This window comes from Nerophis lumbriciformis, linkage group LG27 (genome assembly GCF_033978685.3).
Source record: "Nerophis lumbriciformis linkage group LG27, RoL_Nlum_v2.1, whole genome shotgun sequence".
NCBI lineage: Eukaryota > Metazoa > Chordata > Actinopteri > Syngnathiformes > Syngnathidae > Nerophis > Nerophis lumbriciformis.
Window position 1 is genome coordinate 12,720,001 of NC_084574.2, and position 23,883 is coordinate 12,743,883.

Consider the following 23,883-nt stretch of genomic DNA (forward strand, 5'->3'; position numbering starts at 1 on the left):
ATCTTTTCTTCATCCATCCATCCCTTCGAGTTAGCTTTTATGATGACGCCGGCTGGAAAGGTCTCTTTTGGCAAGGTCTTCCTTTTGAATATCACCCTGGGTGGAAGTTAGCATGGCAAGCTAGAACCACAGTGAAGGATGACTTCTCATTCCCTGTGGTGCGAATATTCACCGTACGTGCTCCCGTTCCACAGTGCAGTTCACAGGAATATCAGTTGCTGTGAAATACGGTAGTAATCCGTGTGCGGATGGAGAGATTGCGTCTTTTTATGAACCGGATCGCTTAGCAGGAGCCATTTTGTGGTCTTTACAGATGTAAACAGGAAATGAAACGTACGGTGATATCCGCGCGTTTTTTCTTCTTCTTCCGGGGGCGGGTAGAAGAAGAAGCGCTTCCTGTTCTATGGGGGCGGGTGCTTTCCTTGGCGGTTGCTTGCGTAGAAGAAGAAGCGCTTCCTGTTCTACCGGGAAAAAAGATGGCGGCTGTTTACCGAAGTTGCGAGATCGAAACTTTATGAAAATTAATCGTAATAAAGCGCACCGGGTTATAAGGCGCACTGTTAGCTTTTGAGAAAATTTGTGGTTTTTAGGTGCGCCTTATAGTGCGGAAAATACGGTACATTTGACACACTTCCATGTATTCTAGATAACATGTATTAGAATTGGTTCTGTGACGAAGCTCTTAACTCCAAATCAACATCTCCTATTGAAGTTAATTTAAATAAACATAATCGGCCACGCCCAAAGATCACCATTTTAACAATAACATGCAAAAAGAAAAGAAACTTCTAGATAAGAAATATCATATGGACACAATACAATAGAATGTTCTACAAACAACTACAGTAGTTGTATTAAGTAGAGTGATAATAATGTACAGCAAGTACCATGGAAAGTGGACTTTTGCGGTATCTCTTTCTAGCTGCGTCTCTGTCAAACACACCATCAGCAGCTTTTCCATATTTTAAAATATAAATGTATTTTATAAATATTATTTTAACATTCTTGGCTGGCGTTCTGGACTCATTCTGCTTCATTACGGTCCAGACTACAAGTGCTAAGCTAATGTTAGCAAGTACCACCAGATGTTTTGGTTGGATCTTATCGGGTTTACTGTGACATTTGCTACGCCAACTCATGGCGGGGTCGCTTGCAACTCAGATGTTTGCTTGCAACTTAAAGAATAACAATCAGCCAAGAGACATTTCTTATCTCAAAGCGCTCTTAAAAAGGTCCAATTATGCAGAGCTAACTTCCGTTACCTATTGGTACCTGTTGTTGTGTTTTTGGGATCCTCACAAATCCCGAAAATGTGAAATCAAACCATTTGTAAATTTATTTTACTTTGTTCCAAATTTGCTCCAATTGAGGCATTTGGAATTCAAGACTTGATTGAAATCAGTGGATATCTCCATATATGGTAGCGTCTACCCGAGGAGCTTTGCGCGAGCCCACCATTTTTATTCAGTTGTAGTTCGTCACTGTAATCAATAAATTCCGTATCTTTCTCTATCCTCTTGTTTTGGGGCATGTTGGCTCGCACATGCACATGCATCCTCCGCTGTTGCCATTTCTAATACAGTAAGACCGCCCACAATATGGCGCATCCTAAAGGGACGGCCAGAAACCAGTTTGAAGATGTTCTGTAAAATACAAAACCCAAAACTAGTGAAGTTGGCACCTTGTGTAAATGGTAAATAAAAAGAGAATACAATGATTTGCAAATCCTTTTCAACTTATATTCAATTGAACAGACTGCAAAGACAAGATACTTAATGTTCGAACTGAGAAACGTATTTTTTTTGAAAATAATCATTAATTTAGAATTTCATGGCTGCAACACGTGCCAAAGTAGTTGGGAAAGGGCATGTTCACCACTGTGTTACATGGCCTTTCCTTATAACAACACTCAGTAAACGTTTGGGAACTGAGGAGACACATTTTTTAAGCTTCTCAGGTGGAATTCTTTCCCATTCTTGCTTGATGTACAGCTTAAGTTGTTCAACAGTCCGGAGTCTCCATTGTGGTATTTTAGGCTTCATATTTTCAATGGGAGACAGGTCTGGACTACAGGCAAGCCAGTCTAGTACCCGCACTCTGTTACTATGAAGCCACGCTGTTGTAACACATACAGAATGTGGCTTGGCATTGTCTTGCTGAAATAAGCAGGGGCGTCCATGAAAAAGACCTTGCTTGGAATGCAACATATGTTGCTCCAAAACCTGTATGTACCTTTCAGCATTAATGGTGCCTTCACAGATGTGTAAGTTACCCATGACTTGGGCACTAATACACCCCCATACCATCACAGATGCTGGCTTTTCAACTTTACGCCTATAACAGTCCAGATGGTTATTTTCCTCTTTGGTGCGGAGGACACGACATCCTCAATTTCCAAAAACAATTTGAAATGTGGACTCGTCAGACCACAGAACACTTTTCCACTTTGCATCAGTCCATCTTAGATGAGCTCGGGCCCAGCGAAGCCGGCGGCGTTTCTGGGGTGTTGTTGATAAATGGCTTTTGCTTTGCATAGTAGAGTTTTAACTTACAGTTACATGTGTAGCGACCAATTGTAGTTACTGACAGTGGTTTTCTGAAGTGTGGTGATATCCTTTACACACTGATGTCGGTTTTTGATGCAGTATTCAATGTTGGTTTTCAGCCTTGCCTTGCAAATGAGCAAATATTTGCAAAAAGTAACAAAGTTTACCAGTTTGAACGTTAAGTATCTTGTTTTTGCAGTCTATTCAATTGAATATAAGCTGAAAAGGATTTGCAAATCATTGTATTCTGTTTTTATTTACCATTTACACAACGTGACAACTTCACTGGTTTTGGGTTTTGTATAATTTATACAACATTTTGTCCAAAGAACCATCATTCCATGTTATGTAGACCACAGGGAAGTGTTTTCAATTTAGAAAAAAATCATATTATGACCCTTTTAAGATTTGACAGTTGTGGATAAAGAAATCTACCAACCAACTGCATGCGAGTTAAGCCAACTCACATGGTTGTCTTCAACTCAGCCAATCCAATGGGTGCTTTACAGATGCTAAACATTGCTACTGTAAATGCAAACGTGCATGAATAGCGTTTCCAGAAGTCTTATAATTATTGTGTTGGAACCATCTGGCAACACTGCAGACCAAAGAGGAAAAAGGAAGAGTGAGAGATACTTGGAAAGAAAGAGTAAGACAATAGAATAATGAATACATATGGCCCTCTCTAGGAAGATATAAGTGGACTGGGAAAATGGAGCTTTTAAACCAGAATAGACCGACTCTTGTATGTTCATTCATCCATTTGGAAACACAAAAACCCGCTCAGGGACCACAGCACTCGGAAAAGTGATCAATGTCAACGTTTTGGACCAAACTTACTCAAGTCTGAATTGAGGTCACAGAAAATAATCAGACTCAGAGTCCAACATGAACAATCCAATCCAATCAGACCTATTTATTCAGATGCTAATGAAGGTCTTGGGTCTACTGCAGCCTAGGTAACAGTCCTGGTAGGCTAAACTGAAGCTTGACAGTCCCTATATGCCAGACCTGGGCAAATTAAGGCCCGGGGGCCACATGCGACCCGTTGAGCTTTTCAATCTGGCCCGCCGGACATTCCCAAATAATTTTTAAGATGGAAACTGTAACTGTAACTGTAGTCATGTTTTCTAATGACCGTAAGTCTTGAACTATACAAAGTATTCCAATGGTTGGAATCTGCGCTTTGGGATGATATACCAGTTACTATGGTAATCTGATTAGTTACTATGGTCATCAAATTAGTTACTGTGGCAATCTACGTCAAAGCAGCTCAGACGAGGCACCAAGCAGTGTGGGCGGGAAGCGTTTCCACAGACGCGGAAGGAGATTTTCACAACAAAGTTCTAAAGCTTAGTGATATATCAGATATATCAGATTGTAGGTGGGTTTATTTTGTACCCTTCGCGTTCATATTTCACTGTTTGTTGCATTTTTTAATGGCGGTTTGTTATAAAAAATGAAAATCCCCTATTTATCGCCCATTTTCCCAGGTGATATCCCATATTTTGAAATGCATATTTTTATTTTAGGTACGCACATTCATTATCTTTAAAATCAGCGCACACCTGCATGGAGCTTGGAAAACTAATGTGTGTGTATATATATATATATATATAAATATATATATATATATATTATTTTTTTTTTTTTTGTTTGTTTGTTTTAATTACCTTAACACATCTACCACGCCACAAAAAAAGTAAATAACTGTATGTTCTATTGTTCAATGAGATTTAAAAATGTGACCAAACATTGTTAATGTCACAAACTAAAAAGCACACACAAACACTAAAGACAGAGTTTTACAAAATTGCAGTTTTTAAGGGAAAAAAAACGTTTGCTTGAGGACAAGAGGCTAACACTAATTACTGTCGCGATCAAAAGTTGACATACACTTGTAAAGAACATAATGTCATGGCTGTCTTGAGTGTCCAATACTTTCTACAACTCTTATTTTTGTGTGATAGAGTGATTGGAGCACATACTTGTTGGTCACAAAAAACATTCATAAAGTTTGGTTCTTTTATGAATTTATTATGGGTCTACTGAAAATGTGAGCAAATGTGCTGGGTCAAAAGTATACATACAGTAGTGATGGGTCCGGCAACACCGATGCATCGGCGCATGCGTCGAGCTCATAGAGCAAAACCCTGTGTAGGTGCGCGTACCGCTTTTAGAAAGTCACCGATACGCAAACTGTGTCGCACTGACGCCTCCTCTGTGCCCTGTGAGCGGGTCTTTTCTACAGCCGGAGAAATAATAACTAAGAAGAGAAATCGTTTAAAATTGAATACGTTGGAAAAACTGTTTTTTTGGAATAAAAATGTGTAAAAAAAAAATCATAATAATTCCCAGTCCACAAGCATCCTCATTCACAACACGTTCTCTTAGATTTCCATGTTATGATACAAGTTCACATTATTTATTGACTGTATCTAAAAAAGATTAAAAAATATTTTTATTTAATTTAGGATTATGAAATAATCCTAAATGAAATACAATGAATTGGTTTATATTATTGTATATACTAGGTCATGGGTGTCAAACTTTGGCCCGCCGTGTAATTTCACTTGGCCCTTGAGGCGATATCAAATTAACACTAAAGCTGGCCCGCTGATCCTCCCGGGAGTCTTCCAACGCCAGCCAGCCAGCCCAACGAGTGCTGGCCCAGTCACATAACACGTGCGGCTTCTGCACGCACACACATTAGAATGCAACGCATACTTCATCAACAGCGATACAGGTTACACTGAGGGTAGTTGAATAAAAAACTTTAACACTGTCAGAAATATACGCCACACTGTGAATCCACACCAAACCAGAACCCTTTGCAGCACTAACTCTTCCGGGACGCTACAAGGTGTGTGTGTGTGTGTGCGTTTGCATTCGCTCGTGTGTGCGTACAGAAGCCGCACATATCTTGTGACTGCAGGGTCTGAACGATGTTAGAATGGATGAAAAGCGGACGTGACGATAGCTCGTAGAGTACGTTAAAGGTTAATTTGTTCAACCTTGGCCCGCGGCTTTGTTCAGTTTTAAATTTTGGCCCACTCTGTATTTGAGTTTGACACCCCTGTACTAGGTCATAAAATCAGTGTCAGTTGAGTCGGTCCATAGGTTGCCTGTAGGGATTTTTAATGTCCAGCAGATGTCAGTATTTAGTGACACAGTTTCAATACAGTTTTGCAATGTGTCATCACTAACATACAGCAATGTTAATATTTATAAACAGCTCAATTTTTGTTTCATCTGACCACAGAACTTTCCTCCAGAAGGTCTTATCTTTGTCCATGTGATGTCAGATGAAACAAAAATTTAGCTGTTTGGCCACAATACCCAGCGATATGTTTGGAGGAGAAAAGGTGAGGCCTTTAATCCCAGGACCACCAGACCTACCGTCAAGCATGGTGGTGGTAGTATTATGCTCTGGGCCTGTTTTGCTGCCAATGGAACTGGTGCTTTACAGAGAGTAAATGGGACAATGGAAAAAGGAGGATTACCTCCAAATTCTTCAGGACAACCTAAAATCATCAGCCCGGAGGTTGGGTCTTGGGCAGGACAATGACCCCAAACACACATCAAAAGTAGTAAAGGAATGGCTAAATCAGGCTAGAATGAAGGTTTTAGAATGGCCTTCCCAAAGTCCTGACTTAAACGTGTGGACAATGCTGAAGAAACAAGTCCATGTCAGAAAACCAACAAATTTAGCTGAACTGCACCAATTTTGTCAAGAGGAGTGGTCAAAAATTCAAGCAGAAGCTTGTGGATGGCTGCCAAAAGCGCCTTATTGCAGTGAAACTTGCCAAACATTAACATTGTTGTATGTATACTTTTGACCCAGCAGATTTGGTCACATTTTCAGTAGACCCATAATAAATTCATAAAAGAACCAAACTTCATGAATGTTTTTTTGTGACCAACAAGTATGTGCTCCAATCACTCTATCACAAAAAAAATAAGAGTTGTAGAAATGATTGGAGACTCAAGACAGCCATGACATTATGTTCTTTACAAGTGTATGTAAACTTTTGACCACGACTGTATGTTTGATTGCCACTGACCTTGTTAAATGCATTTCTTTCAGCATAACAGTAATATATGATATCCATAGAGCCGGGTCTTTCATTGCTTAGAACAGTGTTTTTCAACCACGTGAGATACAGTCCGGTGTACCGTGGGAGATGATCTAATTTCACCTATTTGGGTTAAAAATATTTTTGGCAAACCGGTAATTATAGTCTGCAAATGATGTGTTGTGGTTGAGTGTCAGTGCTGTGTAGAGTTCGGCAGAGTAACCGTGTAATACTCTTCCATATCAGTAGGTGGCAGCAGGTAGCTAATTGCTTTGTAGATGTCGGAAACAGCGAGAGGCAGTGTGGAGGTAAAAAGGTATCTAATGCTTAAAGCAAAAATAAACAAAAGGTGAGTGCCCCTAAGAAAAGGCATTGAAGCTTAGGGAAGGCTATGCAGAATGAGACTAAAACTGAACTGGCTGCAAAGTAAACAAAAAAAGAATGCTGGACAACAGCAAAGACTTACTGTGGAGCAAAGACGACGTCCGCAAAATACATCCGAACATGACATGACAATCAACAATGTCCCCACAAAGAAGGATAAAAACAACTGAAATCTTCTTGATTGCTAAAACAAAGTAGATGCGGGAAATATCGCTCAAAGGAAGACATGAAACTGCTACAGGAAAATACCAAAAAAAAAGAGAAAAAGCCACCAAAATAGGAGCGCAAGACAAGAACTAAAACACTACACACAGGAAAACCGCAATAAATTCCAAATAAGTCAGGGGGTGATGTGACAGGTGGTGACAGTACACCTACTTTGAGACAAGAGCTATATTGATGCATGGTTGGTTATGCTTTAAAGTCATATCCAACAATTGCGACCACGACTTTTTACTGTCAACTGAGTTTCGTTTTTTACTGATGTCTGCTGGTGGTGTGCCTCCACATTTTTTCAACACAAAAAATGTGCCTTGGCTCAAAAAAGGTTGAAAAACACTGGCTTAGAATAATATAAGCAGTGTCTAAAAATGACTCACTTTTTTTTCCTCCTTACTGTACTAGTCTTGATTGTATGTCATCCATTGTTCATGTTTTCTTCCAGAGCATCACAGAAAGTCTTACACATTTAGGGGTTCAAATGAGGAATTTGCCATATTTTACTTACAGTATATCATGCCTTTTCCTGTGACCACTAGATGTCAGCAGATAGTTAAAAATATATATATTTTTTGCCTGCCCCACATGAACTATTGCCCTGAGGTAACTGTTGAAAATTGGCACTTTGAGGGTGACCTGAGAGTGCCTTCCAGCTACTATGGACTCGGAGGAACTCCACCAGTCCATCTTATTTCAGCTTTCCTGTAAGCTAAATAAAGAAATCAGCTTGCAGTAATTTGCAACAAAAACACCTACTTCTTGTCCCTGTGTGGGTCGTGGTCCTGGCTCAGTTGTGTGCAAGTGAGTCAGCAACTCTGGCTGCTTCTCCTTATGGTTTCAGGACCAAGCAGTTTTGGAAGACTCGAAACAGGTGCGTCTGAGAGGAAGGAAGTAAGGCTGCTCGCTCGGCTCGGCTCGGCTAAGCCAGGCTCTCGTCCTGGGCTAAAGCTTAAAGGTGTGCTGTGGTTTGGTGCGAGTCTGCTCTGCTTTGCACATTAGAACACGTGGTGGTTGATGCCATTAACATAACTAAGGCCGCTCAAGCTTGGTCGTCACAAGCTTTGTCGCAATGAATGTTTGAGGAGTCAAGATCGGACTGCAGGTGACAAAGTACACAAATATTGTGTTTGAGACACTCAAAAATGTGTTTGTAAACAATTGTTAGTTCAGGATACACGTTGGAGGGACGGTGTGAAAGTTAAGTGTTTGAGTAAAGGGAATGGGTATTATCTCGGTATAACGGAAGGATTTAGACTCCTCCCCCGATGTCTGGTGCAGCATGACTTTTGATTTGTTTGTCCTGGCTGAGTGTGGACTTTGGACATGCAATGCGCTTTGGAATCAAACACGGGCACTTTTTCTACATTTTTGATTGACTGTGGAAAAGAACGAAATTGAATAGGAAGGGAAAGTCTCACTGTGAATGTTGTCGTCTGTTTCCATAGTCTAATCAGACTAGATCTGACCAATCTAAGTCTATGTGCATGAACATCTTCTAAGACAGGGGTTTCCTAACCTTTATAAGTGCGTGAGGAATATATATATATATATATATATATATATATATATATATATATAATTATTATTGTTATTATTATTATTTTATTTTGATTTAATAATAATAATTAATCATATATATATATTATTATTATTATTTTATTTTTTTAATAATAATAATTAATTATATATATATATATATATATATATATATATATATATATATATATATATATATATATATATATATATATACAGCCCGGCCCCCAGCCAAATTTTTTAAATTGTAATTTTGAATAATTTACCTGAATGTGCACGAACTATTTCTGTTCAAAATAGTTTGAAATGTCACATGTTAAATGTTTGAATATTAACTGTCCGTTTACTGTACTGTGCCAACTGTACCTACACAGTGGCCTAGTGGTTCGAGTGTCCGCCCTGAGATCGGTAGGTTGTGAGTTCAAACCCCGGCCGAGTCATACCCACTGCTCCCCTCACCTCCCAGGGGATGAACAATGGGATGGGTTAAATGCAGAGGACAAATTTCACCACACTTAGTGTGTGTGTGACTATCATTGGTACTTTAACTTTAACTTTAACTGTACTGTGCCAACTGTACTACTATATGAGTACCGTATTTTTCGGACTATAAGTCACAGTTTTTTTCATAGTTTGCGACTGATACTCAGGAGCGACTTATGTGTGAAATTATTAACACATTACCGTAAAATATCAAATAATATTATTTCGCTCATTCACGTAAGAGACTAGACGTATAAGATTTCATGGGATTTAGCGATTAGGAGTGACAGATTGTTTGGTAAACGTATAGCATGTTCTATATGTTATAGTTATTTGAATGACTCTTACTTTAATATGTTACGTTAACATACCAGGCACGTTCTCAGTTGGTTATTTATGCCTCATATAACGTACACTTATTCAGCCTGTTGTTCACTATTCTTTATTTATTTTAAATTGCCTTTCAAATGTCTATTCTTGGTGTTGGCTTTTATCAAATAAATTTCCCCCAAAAATGCGACTTATACTCCAGTGCGACTTATATATGTTTTTTTCCTTCTTTATTATGCATTTTCGGCAGGTGCGACTTATACTCCGAAAAGTACGGTACCTATTTTCTATTGTTTCATTGAAAATAAAACAGCAAAGTCCATTTGGCTGTCGTCTGTTTTAATTATGAGACACAATTGTGTCAAAGTCATGATTTGTTTATGCTTGAAATAAGAAATTATTACTTTGAAAAGCCAGTTTCATACTCGTGTTGATGACACAGCTTTGCAACAGTTGATATTCTAGTATCAAGCATGTTTTACTCAATATAGCTCATCAAATCTCAGCAACACGCTGTAATATCTTACTGAGATCATTTAGGACCAAAACCCTTAAAACAAGTAAAACACTCTAACATAAAATCTGCTTAGTGAGAAGAATTATCTTATCAGACAGAAAATAAGCAAATATCACCCTTATTTGAGATATTTCATCTTACTTAGATTTCAGTTTTTGCAGTGCAGAACTTGCGTGGTAATCACTTCCCTCAATGAAACACACTTTACATAACCGTAAGCTGATGTGCCAAAAACGTTGTTTTCTCTACAGTCTTGCCCTTGATGTATTCAGGCAGAAGAAAGTAAAGAGCCCAAACAAAGCGCAACATTGCATGCAGCGGCATCTTGAAAGTAAACGAACATTTGTCGCATCTGTGTGACGACACTGCAGGGTTGATGACACGGCGAGACTGAAGCGACGTCCGAATTCCGAGGAGCGTACTTTCGACACTTCGCTATGGCACTTGATTCTCAGGGCCAAAAGGGAGGGTTAAGACAAAGGGGGAAGGGGTAACAGAGAAAATTTGGATTGGGCCTTAGTCTCTCTCTCTTTTTGTGGCATGCATTGTTCATATTTGGTGACATGACGCAGCTCCAAATGTTAGAAAAGATTCGATGTGTTACCTTTGTTACCGGTACTAGTATGGTATCGCGGTACTAATGAATCAAAAACGGTACTATAATTTGTTTGAAAAGTACCGGTTCCCAATGTATTTATTTATTTATTTATTTATTTGTTTATCTTTATTATTTTTTTTTTTTTTTTTTTTTTTTTTAACAGGCACGTCGTGACATTGCTGGTTTTACGAGCAAAGGAGCATGTTCGGCAGCGCACAATCACAGAGTACTTACAAGCAGACACAGTGTGTAGACAGAAAAGGGAGAACGGACGCATTTTGGCAAGTTATAACACTAAAACGCCTTCAGGAAGAGGTGCTTTAAGACATGGCTAGCTAGCTAGTGGCTAATGTCCAATCCGCAGTCGACTTCTAAATCGCGACAAATAAAGTGAGTTTCTTACAAGTATCATTATCACTGCAGGACGAGGAATAGCTAAACATGCTTCACTATACACCGTAGGAGGACACAATAGTTCACCGGCATCACCGCTAACAAAAGCTAGCGCCTGAATGTAAACAAATCCCATGGGTGGATCTACACCTGACATCCACTGTAATGATACCAAGTACAGTAGCGTATCTAGTCGATACTACTATGATTACATCGATAATTTTTTATCGTCACAAAATTATGTTTATAAAGTCAGGAAATATGTCCATGGACACATGAGGAATTTGAATATGACCAATGTATGATCCTGTAATGACTTGGTATCGGATCGATACCTAAATGTGTGGTATCATCTAAAACTAATGTAATGTATCAAACAACAGAAGAATAAGTGATTATTACATTTTAACAGAAGTGTAGATAGAACATGTTAAAACGGAAAATAAGCGGATATTAACAGTAAATGAACAACTGGATTATTGATTAATTTTTACAGCTTGTCCTTCACAATTTTGGTACAATAATAGGTAGATAAATGACACAATATGTTACTGCATATGTCAGCAGCTAAATTAGGAGCCTTTGTTTGTTTACTTACTACTAAAAGACAAGTTGTCTAGTATGTTCACTATTTTATTTAAGGACTAAATTGTATTTCGATTGCAATAAGAAGGACTGTGTCATGTGAGTACATGAGTGAGTACAAGTCGGACGTGATTTGTTAGATTTTGCCCTTTGTCGACGATCAGTCGGATCTATAGTGTTTTTTTGTTTTAAAGAGAAATAAATAGATGATGGTTATATGTAGTAGTGTATACTGACTGGTCACTAGGTGTCAGTAACGTCACGTGGATGTGCTTCACTTATACGTGAATATTCCGAAGTTAAATAAAGGTACTTATAAAAAGAATATGGCCCTTAATTAAAGTGAACAAAATATCTCATTTGGCACTTCAAAAAAAGGATAAACCACAATTTGCGAGGTCAGACATCAAACTTGACTAAATAGAGGAAGTAAAAGTTGTAACAAAGTGTTCGTATGTGAACCGGTGGAAGGATCTTTTTCGACTTATATTCAATTGAATAGACTGCAAAGACAAGATGTTTAATGTTTGAACTGAGAAACTTATTTTTTTTTTTTTGCAAATCATTCACATACAATTTAATGGCAGCAACACATTGCAAAAAAGTTGTCACAGGGGCATTTTTACCACTGTGTTACATGGCCTTTCCTTTTAACAACACTCAGTAAATGTTTGGGAACTGAGGAGACCAATTTTTTTAAGCTTTTCAGGTAGGCTTCTTTCCCATTCTTGCTTCATGTACAGCTTAAGTTGTTCAACAGTCGGGGGTTTCTGGGTGTTGTTGATAAATGGCTTTCGCTTTGCATAGTAGAGTTTTAATTTGCACTTACAGATGTAGCGACAAACTGTAGTTATTGACAGTGGTTTTCTGAAGTGTTCCTGAGCCCATGCGGTGATATCCTTTACACACTGATGTCGGTTTTTGATGCAGTGATCGAAGGTTACAGGCATTCAATGTTGGTGTTCGGCCTTGCCACTTATGTGCAGTGATTTCTCCAGATTCTCTGAACCTTTCGATGATATTACGGACCGCAGATGATGAAATTCCTTGCTGGTTGAGAAATGTTCTTAAACTGTTCGACAATTTGCTCACGCATTTTGTTGACAAAGTGGTGACCCTTCGCCCCATCCCTTGTTTGTGAATGACTGAGCATTTCATGGAAGCTGCTTTTATACCCAATCATGGCACCCACCTGTTCCCAATTAGCCTGTTCACCTGTGGCATGTTCCAAATAAGTGTTTGGCGAGCAACCCTCAACTTTCTCAGTCTTTTTTGCCAACTGTGCCAGCTTTTATGAAACGCGTTGCAGGCATCCAATTCCAAACGAGCGAATATTTGCACAAAAGTTGACCAGTTCGAACGTTAAGTATCTTGTCTTTGCAGTCTATTCAATTGAATATAGGCTGAAAAGGATTTGCAAATCATTGTATTCAACTTCACTGGTTTTGGGTTTTGTACAACAGTAAAAATGAAGAGTGTCATATATTTTACAAACATATAATGTATGTGCACTGCAAAAAGTCAGTGTTCAAAAAGTTGTGAATGACTGCAGGGCCACAACATTAGGTACACCTGCAGACTGCAGGTGTACCTAATTCACAACTCCTCCAACACGAACATTATTGTTTTTGCACTTTTTGGCTTCTTATTAAATAACTTTTGTAACCTAGTTTATGTATTGGGGTCCAGTGTGGAAGTCTAATGAATGAACTTCCTTCCTTCAAGTTCATTTTGACGCACCTCGCCTTCTACTATGTGAGCGCAGAAAGCCAAGCTCGGCCCAGGGAAGAAGGCCAATACAGAGACAGATGGCAGCCCATCCAGCCTGTTGCCATCCAACCGCTTGGACCAGGTCAAGCTCACTGACTTCAGCTTCTTGACCGTTCTAGGGAAAGGCAGCTTTGGCAAGGTAGGCTGGAATGTTCCTCCTTCTTTGTGCTGACACACAAACAGAAAGCCACAGATTAAAAAGTCACATCCCCTTGCATAAATGGACCTTGTTCCTGCAGGTCCTGCTGGCTGAGATGAAGGCCACTGAAGAGCTCTATGCAATAAAGATTCTGAAAAAGGACGTGGTGATCCAGGACGACGACGTGGAATGCATCATGGTGGAGAAGAGAGTCTTGGCCCAGCAGGAAAAACCGCCCTTCCTCACACAGCTACACTCGTGCTTCCACACTGTGGTGGGTAGAACGTTCTGAGGTCGAGGTCAGCTAAAAAAAAAAAAAAATGCTTTTATACAAAAGGGTATATTTAAAAAAAAAAAAAAGAAGAAGAAGCTTGTGTGCAGTATTAGTCATGAAAGAAAACCAGACAACACAACCTGAGAGCACAAAGTGACATATAATGTATGCGCACTGCAAAAAGTCAGTGTTCAAAAACAAGAAAAAAAATTACACAAATAGGGGCATTTTATTTGAACTAAGCAAAATTATCTGCCAATAGAACAAGAAAATGTGGCTTGTCAAGACTTTCCAAAACAAGTAAAATTAGCTAACTTCAATGAACCCAAAAATACCTTAAAATAAGTATTTTCTCACTAATAACAAGTGCACTTTTCTTGGTAGAAAAAACAAATGAGACCTTTTTTCTCAATATGTTGAAAAATATTCTTAAATTAAGTAGCGCTCTGCATTACATTTCTTGCATTTTCCCATCAATAACATGACATCATTGCGCCAAGTGCGTGCTCTTTCAGTCAATTAGTGCGCAAGGAATATATATATATGTATATATATATATATATATATATATGTATATATATATATATATATATATATATATATATATATATATATATCTCCTGATGATTGAGGGAACCCCCCTCATGAAACAGGCCTGTAGAGATGAAATAGTCTTGTGATTTTTTTCCCACACATACATATATATATATATATATATATATATATATATCAGTGACGTGCAGTCACTAGAGGCAGGTGAGGCCATCGTGGAAAGAAAAAAAATAAATTAAATTGTTATATGTATCCAGTGATTATACTATAAAGTTATTTTCCATTTAACTTCACCAGTTTTAGATTATTTTTATTCAAAATCGCTGAATTTTCACATTTGCCGTTCAAATACTGAGAAGAGACGGTGCGGTGATCAGCAGCCAGTTGAGGCACGTCACTCATTTGTGCCTCACCATGGATTGCGGACTCGGCTAACTGCTGGCCTGCTGTGCAGTGAGACCGTATTGCTATATAAATTATATTATACATTTCCATAGTTTAGTTAGCTGAGGTATATAATGTACAGTGTATTTTGTCAACAACTGTATGTGTGTAAAGTATTTCTTGTGCTGAGCGATCATAAAACGGCTGCAAAAGACGCACTGGCTGAGGCTCGCAGTAATCCCGCCTCCTGCACCCCCGCCGTAGAATTTGCACCCCCTGACGGTAGTGTTATATCAACTAAAGCCCACACTTAAACTTTCCACGTGCAAGATTGAATCTATTTAAAAAAGTTATTTAATAAGAAGCCAAAAAGTGCAGAAACAATAATGTTCGTGTTGGAGGAGTTGTGAATGACTGCAGGGCCACAACATGCAGACTGCAGCTGTACCTAATTCACAACTCCTCCAATACGAACATTATTGTTTTTGCACTTTTTGGCTTCTTATTAAATAACTTTTGTAACCAATTTTTATGGGCTTTCCTCTTTGTGATGTTAAGTTCCTGTTATGCGCTGTTATACAGTATATGCCTTGAGCTCTTATTTTGAAGGCGCTAAGAGCGGAAGTGATGACACTTTGGAGTTGAGCGTAGGTTTTTGAAAGAAGGTAAATAAAGTGGTCCTCGTGTAAAACTGCAGCCTCCGTGTTTGTTATTTTGTAGTTTCATACAGTATAGGCGACATTTATAAACCCTCGGTTACACTTTTTTAAATAGATTCAATCTTGCACGTGGAAAGTTGAAGTGAGGGCTTTAGTTGATATAACACTCCCGTCAGGGGGTGCATTAATCCAGCACAACAGCGGCGCATGGACTTCATTTATAAGTAAAGGTAAGACCATAATAACGTTTTTTTATTAAATGTGCTTTTTTGTGTGCTACAGTTTGTATGTGTAAAGTTAAAGTTTAGTTAAAGTACCAATGATTGTCACACACACACACACACACTAGGTGTGGTGAAATTTGACCCATCTCCTTGTTCACCCCCTGGGAGGTGTGGGGAGCAGCGGCGCCGCGCCCGGGAATCATTTTTGGTGATTTAACCCCCAATTCCAAGCCTTGATGCTGAGTGCCAAGCAGGGAAGAATGCTGGTATGAGCTTTTAAACATAACCCGTTAACTGCTGCCAATCAAATGGTGAATAAGATACTCTTTAGGGTTCATATGTTTGTAAATCTGACTGTGATGAAGTCAGTGCCTCACCAGCCATCAACCTCACCGCACGTCACTGATATATATATATATATATATATATATATATATATATATATATATATATATATATATATATATATATATATATATATATATATATATATATATATATATATTCCTTGCGCACTAATTGACTGAAAGAGCACGCACTTGGCGCGATGATGTCATGTTATCGATGGAAAAATGCATTTTTAGACGATATGATTAGAAGAAGTAGACCCTGAGAGTAACAAGCGGTTGCCTTGTTGCCTTTCCATTAAGAACAATAAATTAGTTTTTAGTATAAGTTTGCTGGTTTTAAGAAATGTAATGCCGAGCGCATATCATTATGTCAAGATAATGGCACTAGCATTTACATAATTTAAGAATATTTTTCAACATATTGAGCAAAAAGGTCTCTTTTTTTTTTCTTTCTACCAAGAAAAGTGCACTTGTTATTAGTGAGAATATACTTATTTTAAGGTATTTTTGCGTTCATTGAAGTTAGCTAATTTTACTTGTTTTGGAAAGTCTTGACAAGCCAAATTTTCTTATTCTATTGGCAGATAATTTTGCTTAGTTCAAATAAAATACCCCTAATTTTTGTATTTTTTTTTTCTTGTTTTTGAACACTGACTTTTTGCAGTGTGGGTCTTTGGTATGACTCGGCCGGGGTTTGAACTCACGACCGATCTATGATATGTTATTTCTGTTACAAATGGCCCTCTGAGGTTGGACACCCTACTCTAGGCCAGTGGTTCTCAACCTTTTTTCAGTGATGTACCCCCTGTGAATTTTTTTTTAATTCAAGTACCCCCTAATCAGAGCAAAGCATTTTTGGTTGAAAAAAAGAGATAAAGAAGTAAAATACAGCACTATGTCATCAGTTTCTGATTTATTAAATTGTATAACAGTGCAAAATATTGCTCATTTGTAGTGGTCTTTCTTGAACTATTTGGAAAAAAAGATAGGTTTTTATTTATATTAATAAAGGATTTTTGAATTGTTGCTATTTTTAGAATATTAAAAAAAAATCTCACGTACCCCTTGGCATAACTTCAAGTACCCCCAGGGGTACGCGTACCTCCATTTGAGAACCACTGCTCTAGGCCATTATAAAATGTTCTGGGCATTTCTACATAAAAGTGCGCTGCTTAGGTAGTAATGCAATGTACTAATCAAAGTGTCTACACACAGTGACATCTCGATTCACAAACTTAATTGGTTCTTGAACAAGGTGCTTAAATAGAAGAGTTAGTTTATCGATGCAAATTTCGCCACAAGAAAGAATGTAAACATCAATAATGGATTCCAGCTTCGAAAAACACGACGGACACTCTAACCACAAGGCCACTGAGCAGGCAAATTATTGACCAACAGACAAATAAATGGAAGTGTTTATGATTTCTTTCTCTTCTCATCGCTGCACAGGATCGTCTGTACTTCGTCATGGAGTACGTGACTGGCGGAGACCTCATGTACCACATCCAACAAGTGGGAAAGTTCAAGGAACCGCAGGCAGTGTAAGAATGCATCACCTGACTTAGTTTCCACTTCATTTAAGCTCAGCCTTTAACACAAAAGCATTAACGTCATCAAATGGATTTTACAAAAATGTGCCCTTAAAAGGCCATTAAAAAGCAATACATTCGATGTAAAAAAAAAAAAAAAAATGTCACACTCTTTTTCGCACACTTTTGGCATTCTCTCGATGAGCTTCAAGAGGTAGTCACCTGAAATGGTTTTCACTTCACAGGTGTGCTTGAAGCTCATCAAGAGAATGCCAAGAGTGCGCAAAGCAGTAATCAGAGCAAAGGGTGGCTATTTTGAAGAAACTGGAATATAAAACATGTTTTCAGTTATTTCACCTTTTTTTGTTAAGTATATATATATATATATATATATATATATATATATATATATATACAGGTAAAAGCCAGTAAATTAGAATATTTTGAAAAACTTGATTTATTTCAGTAATTGCATTCAAAAGGTGTAACTTGTACATTATATTTATTCATTGCACACAGACTGGTGCATTCAAATGTTTATTTCATTTAATTTTGATGATTTGAAGTGGCAACAAATGAAAATCCAAAATTCCGTGTGTCACAAAATTAGAATATTACTTAAGGCTAATACAAAAAAGGGATTTTTAGAAATGTTGGCCAACTGAAAAGTATGAAAATGAAAAATATGAGCATGTACAATACTCAATACTTGGTTGGAGCTCCTTTTGCCTCAATTACTGCGTTAATGCGGCGTGGCATGGAGTCGATGAGTTTCTGGCACTGCTCAGGTGTTATGAGAGCCCAGGTTGCTCTGATAGTGGCCTTCAACTCTTCTGCGTTTTTGGGTCTGGCATTCTGCATCTTCCTTTTCACAATACCCCACAGATTTTCTATGGGGCTAAGGTCAGGGGAGTTGGCGGGCCAATTTAGAACAGAAATACCATGGTCCGTAAACCAGGCACGGGTAGATTTTGCGCTGTGTGCAGGCGCCAAGTCCTGTTGGAACTTGAAATCTCCATCTCCATAGAGCAGGTCAGCAGCAGGAAGCATGAAGTGCTCTAAAACTTGCTGGTAGACGGCTGCGTTGACCCTGGATCTCAGGAAACAGAGTGGACCGACACCAGCAGATGACATGGCACCCCAAACCATCACCCAACCATGCAAATTTTGCATTTCCTTTGGAAATCGAGGTCCCAGAGTCTGGAGGAAGACAGGAGAGGCACAGGATCCACGTTGCCTGAAGTCTAGTGTAAAGTTTCCACCATCAGTGATGGTTTGGGGTGCTATGTCATCTGCTGGTGTCGGTCCACTCTGTTTCCTGAGATCCAGGGTCAACGCAGCCGTCTACCAGCAAGTTTTAGAGCACTTCATGCTTCCTGCTGCTGACCTGCTCTATGGAGATGGAGATTTCAAGTTCCAACAGGACTTGGCGCCTGCACACAGCGCAAAATCTACCCGTGCCTGGTTTACGGACCATGGTATTTCTGTTCTAAATTGGCCCGCCAACTCCCCTGACCTTAGCCCCATAGAAAATCTGTGGGGTATTGTGAAAAGGAAGATGCAGAATGCCAGACCCAAAAACGCAGAAGAGTTGAAGGCCACTATCAGAGCAACCTGGGCTCTCATAACACCTGAGCAGTGCCAGAAACTCATCGACTCCATGCCACGCCGCATTAACGCAGTAATTGAGGCAAAAGGAGCTCCAACCAAGTATTGAGTATTGTACATGCTCATATTTTTCATTTTCATACTTTTCAGTTGGCCAACATTTCTAAAAATCCCTTTTTTGTATTAGCCTTAAGTAATATTCTAATTTTGTGACACGCGGAATTTTGGATTTTCATTTGTTGCCACTTCAAATCATCAAAATTAAATGAAATAAACATTTGAATGCATCAGTCTGTGTGCAATGAATAAATATAATGTACAAGTTACACCTTTTGAATGCAATTACTGAAATAAATCAAGTTTTTCAAAATATTCTAATTTACTGGCTTTTACCTGTGTATATATATACATACAGTATAGGCCAAAAGTTTGGACACACCTTCACATTTCAATGTGTTTTCTTTATTTTCATGACTATTTACATTGTAGATTGTCACTGAAGGCATCAAAACTATGACACCCGTGAAGTGAAAACCATTTCAGGTGACTACCTCTTGAAGCTCATCGAGAGAATGCCAAGAGTGTGCAAAGCAGTAATCAAAGCAAAGGGTGGCTATTTTGAAGAAACTGGAATATAAAACATGTTTTCAGTTATTTCACCTTTTTTTGTTAGGTACATAACTCCACATGTGTTCATTCATAGTTTTGATGCCTTCAGTGACAATCTACAATGTAAATAGTCATGAAAATAAAGAAAACACATTGAAATGAGAAGGTGTGTCCACATTTTTGGCCTGTACTGTATATATATATATATATATATATATATATATATATATATATATGTGTTTGTGTATACACAGTCCAGGCCAAAAGTTTGGACACACCTTCTCATTTCAATGTGTTTTCTTTATTTTCATGACTATTTACATTGTAGATCAGAGGTAGGGAACCTATGGCTCTCGAGCCAGATGTGGCTCTTTTGGTGACTGCATCTGGCTCTCAGATAAATCTTAGCTGACATTGCTTGACACAATAAGTAATGAATAATTCCGCTGGTACCGCATTTTTCCGAGTTTAAGTCGCACCAGCCGAAAATGCATAATAAAGAACGAAAAAAACATATATAAGTTGCACGGGAGTATAAGTCGCATTTTTTGGGAAAATGTATTTGATAAAAGCCAACACCAAGAATAGACATTTGAAAGGCAATTTAAAATAAATAAAGAATAGTGAACAACAGGCTGAATAAGTGTACGTTATATGAGGCATAAATAACCAACTGAGAACGTGCCTGGTATGTTAACGTAACATATTATGGTAAGAGTCATTCAAATAACTATAACATATAGAACATGCTATACGTTTACCAAACAATCTGTCACTCCTAATCGCTAAATCCCATGAAATCTTATACGTCTAGTCTCTTACGTGAATGAGCTAAATAATAATATTTGATATTTTACGGTAATGTGTTAATCATTTCACACATAAGTCGCTCCTGAGTATAAGTCGCACCCCCGGCTAAACTATGAAAAAAACTGTGACTTATAGTCCGAAAAATACGGTAATCACAGTGTTAAAAATAACGTTCAAAATCTGAAACATTCTCATGCATTTTAATCCATCCATCCGTTTCTACCGCACCTGTTCAAGAAGTCGCATTGATGGTAAGAAGTATAATATCTTTTATTGATTATCTTCAGAATAACAATGTTATTAAAAAGAATAAGAGACTTATTATACTCTAAAAATGTTGGCCTTACTTAAAAATGCACGCATTTAGTTGTATTCAGTGTTAAAAAATATTATATGGCTCTCACGGAAATACATTTTAAAATATTTGGCCTTCATGGCTCTCTCAGCCAAAAAGGTTCCCGACCCCTGTTGTAGATTGTCACTGAAGGCATCAAAACTATGACACCTGAGAAGTGAAAACCATTTCAGGTGACTACCTCTTGAAGCTCATTGAGAGAATGCCAAGAGTGTGCAAAACAGTAATCAGAGCAAAGGGTGGCTATTTTGAAGAAACTAGAACACAAAACATGTTTGCAGTTATTTCACCTTTTTTTGTTAAGTACATAACTCCACATGTGTTCATTCATAGTTTTGATGTGACAATCTACAATGTAAATAGTCATGAAAATAAAGAAAACACATTGAAATGAGAAGGTGTGTCCAAACTTATATATATATATATATGTGTGTGTGTGTGTGTGTGTGTGTGTTTGTGTATACACAGTCCAGGCCAAAAGTTTGGACACACCTTCTCATTTCAATGTGTTTTCTTTATTTTCATGACTATTTACATTGTAGATTGTCACTGGAGGCATCAAAACTATGACACCTGTGAAATGAAAACCATTTCAGGTGTAAGTACATAACTCCACGTGTTCATTCATAGTTTTGATGCCTTCAGTGACAATCTACAATGTAAATAGTCATGAAAATAAAGAAAACCCATTGAATGAGGAGACGGTGTGTCCAAACGTTTGGCCTGTACTGTGTATATCATAAATATCTGCACTCGGACATGGGCATTAAATGTATTTTAAGTGGCATTAAATTAGACTCGCTGATACCCGCAGAAACCCTGTTATTTACGACATAAGAGCTTTTAGTGGCAATAAAAACGTGGGCGAAATAAGATTGCATTTTGCACATGTAGGTAATAAAAACATTCAGTGACTGTGATTATTGTGTGTGTCCCTCAATGTGTTGCTGTAATTGCAGATTCTATGCAGCAGAGATCGCTGTTGGTCTCTTCTTCCTGCACCGTAAAGGCATCATCTATAGGTGGGCCTTTACACTCTGTGGCTTGTATTATTACCCATCATTCTGGCACCTTGGAGATAATATTAAGGAGTTTGTCATTCACTACCAAAGCTCATTCTTTAAAGGGGAACATTATCACAATTTCAGAATGGTTAAAACCATTAAAAATCAGTTCCAAGTGGCTTATTATATTTTTTGAAGTTTTTTTCAAAATTTTACCCATCACGCAATATCCCTAAAAAAAGCTTCAAAGTGCCTGATTTTAACCATCGTTATATACACCCGTCCATTTTCCTGTGACGTCACATAGTGAAGCCAACAGAAACAAACATGGCGGAAAGAACAGCAAGCTATAGCGACATTAGCTCGGATTCAGACTCTGATTTCAGCGGCTTAAGCGATTCAACAGATTACGCATGTATTGAAACGGATGGTTGTAGTGTGGAGGCAGGTAGCGAAAACGAAATTGAAGAAGAAACTGAAGCTATTGAGCCGTATCGGTTTGAACCGTATGCAAGCGAAACCGACGAAAACGACACGACAGCCAGCGACACGGGAGAAAGCGAGGACGAATTCGGTGATCGCCTTCTAACCAACGATTGGTATGTGTTTGTTTGGCATTAAAGGAAACTAACAACTATGAACTAGGTTTACAGTATATGAAATACATTTGGCAACAACATGCACTTTGAGAGTGCAGACAGCCCAATTTTCATCAATTAATATATTCTGTAGACATAGCCTCATCCGTGCTCTTTTCTTGAAAGCTGATCTGTCCAGTTTTGGAGTTGATGTCAGCAGGCCAGGGAAGCTAGGGTCAATATTCTTCTCTTGATCATCTTCGGTGGCATAAGGGACGGTGTGAGCCAAGACATCCAGGGGGTTTAGCTCGCTCGTCTCCGGGAACAAACTGACGCCATTGCTTGCCGTGCTACCGAGGTCCTTTGTCCCTGAATTGCTCACACACTCGGGCAGATTCAATAGGGGTCTGGCGGCAGATTTCTTTGACTTTATCGTTGGAAATTGTCGGAGGCAGATATGTACATATATCCGTATTTAAGTGTTACTTCTTTTAATTTCATTGTCATATTACAAAACAGCTAGTGTTTTTCTTCCAATTGTGGTCTTTTGGTTGTCTGCAAATACTGTGTGCTAACCTTGAGTGTGGAATGTAAGAAAGAGAGATACTCCTTCCTCTTATCTATTCTTATGTCCAGGTGCGGAGGATGTGTTTGGGCTAGAGGGACAAGACTGCGAGGGTGGGAGGGAGAGAGACTTGATAGAGGACAGGGTTTTCCATTTTGGAAGGCAGACCATCTTAGCGGCGCGATTGAATGTTCTATGCTGGACTGGTCTCAGTATATTTACAAAGCTTTGCAAATATATTACAAAATACCTATTCTGTCTCTGGTGGTTCTTCTACTCAGCTTTAAGTGTCGTAAAGAGTTTGAGAGCGACCTGCGACTTGAATTCCCTGGGAGGAACAACTGGTCCAAACGCAACAAAATGCATCTGCTTTGAGTGTCGCAGGATATCCACACATTCTTGCCATCTCTGTCGTAGCATAGCTTTCGTCGGTAAAGTGTGCGGAACAAACGTCCAATTTCTTGCCACTTTCGCATCTTTGGGCCACTGGTGAACTTGAATCCGTCCCTGTTCGTGTTGTTACACCCTCCGACAACACACCGACGAGGCATGATGTCTCCAAGATACGGAAAACAGTCGAAAAAACGGAAAATAACAGAGCTGATTTGACTCGGTGTTTGAGAAAATGGCGGATTGCTTCCCGATGTGACGTCACTCCGAGAGTGAATATTAGAAAGGCGTTTAATTCGCCAAAATTCACCCATTTAGAGTTCGGAAATCGGTTAAAAAAATATATGGTCTTTTTTCTGCAACATCAAGGTATATATTGACGCTTACATAGGTCTGGTGATAATGTTCCCCTTTAA

At 38.6% G+C, this 23,883-nt stretch overlaps 1 protein-coding gene across 1 annotated transcript in view; it reads left to right on the forward strand.

The window, feature by feature from the left end:
• Positions 1–23,883, forward strand: part of prkcaa (protein kinase C, alpha, a) — a 407,487-nt gene that overhangs the window by 292,432 nt on the left and 91,172 nt on the right. Inside the window, exons 9-12 of the mRNA XM_061922863.2 lie at positions 13,433–13,576; positions 13,677–13,850; positions 17,469–17,560; positions 21,890–21,952. Of these exons, the coding sequence (XP_061778847.1) occupies positions 13,433–13,576; positions 13,677–13,850; positions 17,469–17,560; positions 21,890–21,952 (473 nt within the window). The remainder of the gene's footprint in view (positions 1–13,432; positions 13,577–13,676; positions 13,851–17,468; positions 17,561–21,889; positions 21,953–23,883) is intronic.